General features: G+C 39.7%; 1 protein-coding gene across 1 annotated transcript in view; it reads right to left on the bottom strand.

The window, feature by feature from the left end:
* Positions 1-86: 86 nt before the first annotated feature.
* il12bb (interleukin 12B, b) overlaps positions 87-2,119 on the bottom strand; it is a 3,870-nt gene continuing 1,837 nt past the window's right edge. The window contains exons 5-8 of the mRNA XM_014017662.1: positions 967-1,136; positions 692-852; positions 491-609; positions 87-407 (exon numbers count right to left, since the gene is read on the bottom strand). Coding sequence (XP_013873116.1) covers positions 377-407; positions 491-609; positions 692-852; positions 967-1,136 — 481 coding nt within the window. The 3' untranslated portion in view covers positions 87-376. The remainder of the gene's footprint in view (positions 408-490; positions 610-691; positions 853-966; positions 1,137-2,119) is intronic.

The following is a 2,119-nucleotide window of genomic DNA, read 5'->3' as shown; positions in this document are numbered from 1 at the left end:
TCTTTGGATGTACATGAAGTGCCAATTTTCATTATTTAGCTTACTTTCTTGTTTAAAAATATCCCACTAACATTTTATTGTTTTTTTAAATGCTTTTATTTTTATTATGGAATATTAAAATGTATAAAAAGACAAAACTTTTAAAGTTAGTTACAAATAAGTTAAGACAACTTGAGAAAACCTATTCATTTTAGTCATTTACAAAACCTAAATGACTGAACAGTGGAAGCTTAATAAATACTGTACTTGTATACTCCTGCTTCTCTTTGAACAAAACATTAAAAAATGTGGAAACTTAAAAGAAAAGAAAAAAACATCACATGTAAAGGAACGGGAGTCCTTTCGTTCTCTCAGGACAACTGAGCAGAAACAGAAATTAGCAACCATTCATGTTATTTTTGTTCACTCTGCAAAAAAACAACAAAATACATGATTATTGTGTTATTCAGGAAAATAATACCAATCAGAACTTCTGAAGTAAAATACTTACACACACTGACTCCAGTGGCTCCATGGCCCCAGGGTGTACTTGTCCTGAGCTCGCACACAGAAAATGTACTTCTTGGACTTGATATTGACCACGTATTTTGTCTCTTCGGTCATGTTACTCTGCAAAAGATAAATTTGTTTAGGACAGAGAAATCGAGCTAAAAAAACTAAAGCCAGCTTTTGCCGTCAGACTTCTCCTCACCATTATGAGCCTCTCACTGTCACAGAAGTGTCCATGGTGGACAAGCTTGACCTGGAATTGGAGGCCAAAGTAGGTGCAGGGCTTCTCCCAGGAGTCAGGATAGTCCCAGCTGAACACTTGGCCATCCCCGACATGTARGTTAGGGAGTCTGGCTGGTCTCACTAGATTCAAAACAGAAGTTGACAATTAGCATTGGTCCATGAGAACAGATCATGTCGACAAAAGCAACAATATCTGCATCAATTAAAAATATACAACATTTGATTGAAACGTACCGATCTCTCTCAGGTAGAAGGACTTGGTGTAGGCCTCCAGGCGGGAGTAGCTGTGTATGTAAACCGTCAGAGAGATGGGATATCGTTCCTCTTTGTAAGGGCAGTTATCTTCCTGACAGTGAACTCCAGCTCCATCAGCATCCAGCTGACAGGTGATGTTKTCCATATGACTGCAATCAAGACAAACTGGTTGGTCAAATTCTATCTGGAACAGGAAGTCAGCCTCATAAAGACACACAATGTTTTTGCCAGTATGTGTTTGTGAGGGTGTGTCATTAGTAAATATTTGTTGAATCACTGCACAAATTGTGTGTCGTAATAGCTGTTAGTCATTCACAACACAAACTCCAAACACTGACAGATTGTGTGAGATCAAGACGTGTCAAATAAAGTACGAATACTTTACTTCAGTAGAAGTTTTGGTTATTTATACTTTACTTTTGTACTAATACCTTTTTTCCATTCCATTACTTTTACCTTTAAACTTTAAGTAGTTTTCAAAAAGAAAAAATAAGTAGGTCCTCTGGATGGGTTCTCCTTTAGTGAAACGTTTCGTCTCTCCTCCAAGAGACTTYGTCAGTCTGATGAGTTTCAGGTGAAATCAGTCTTATAAGCACTGCCTCCACGTGGACAAACAGGTTAGTCACATGCAAAAGAGGGCCATCGACTAACAACAGGCTTGATTAGTTCTATTGTTCATAGAGGGTCATGTGCCCCATCACCTGACCCGTGTTGTGTTATGTGAATGTAGTGAATGCAAGCGGGGGTTCAACTTCCCCTTGTTTTTATCCCTCTTTCCCTCTTTGTGTTGGTATCGTGTTGGAGTAAAGGAAGCCATCTTTGTGAAGAAAAACCGTCCACCATTAAATAGAGGTGGAGGCCTTCGTGTCCAGTTGTCCTCCTCCTACAATGCTGTTATTGCAAGTATGACTCCGCCCCCTGTGAGCAAAAGGTGTGAATCAGGGCCCCAATGATACCAACACAAAGAGGGAAAGAGGGACAAAAACACGGGGACGTTGAACCCCGCCTACATTCACTACATACACATAACAAAACACCTAAGAACCACAGCATCCAAAACAATAAGTCAGGTGATGGGGCACATGACCCTCTATGAACAATAGATCTAATCAAGGCACGCACGACCTAATGT

The sequence above is a fragment of the Austrofundulus limnaeus genome, unplaced genomic scaffold (genome assembly GCF_001266775.1).
Source record: "Austrofundulus limnaeus strain Quisiro unplaced genomic scaffold, Austrofundulus_limnaeus-1.0 Scaffold174, whole genome shotgun sequence".
NCBI lineage: Eukaryota > Metazoa > Chordata > Actinopteri > Cyprinodontiformes > Rivulidae > Austrofundulus > Austrofundulus limnaeus.
Note: the sequence above shows the minus strand (reverse complement) of the source record. Positions and strands in the feature narration are given on the sequence as shown.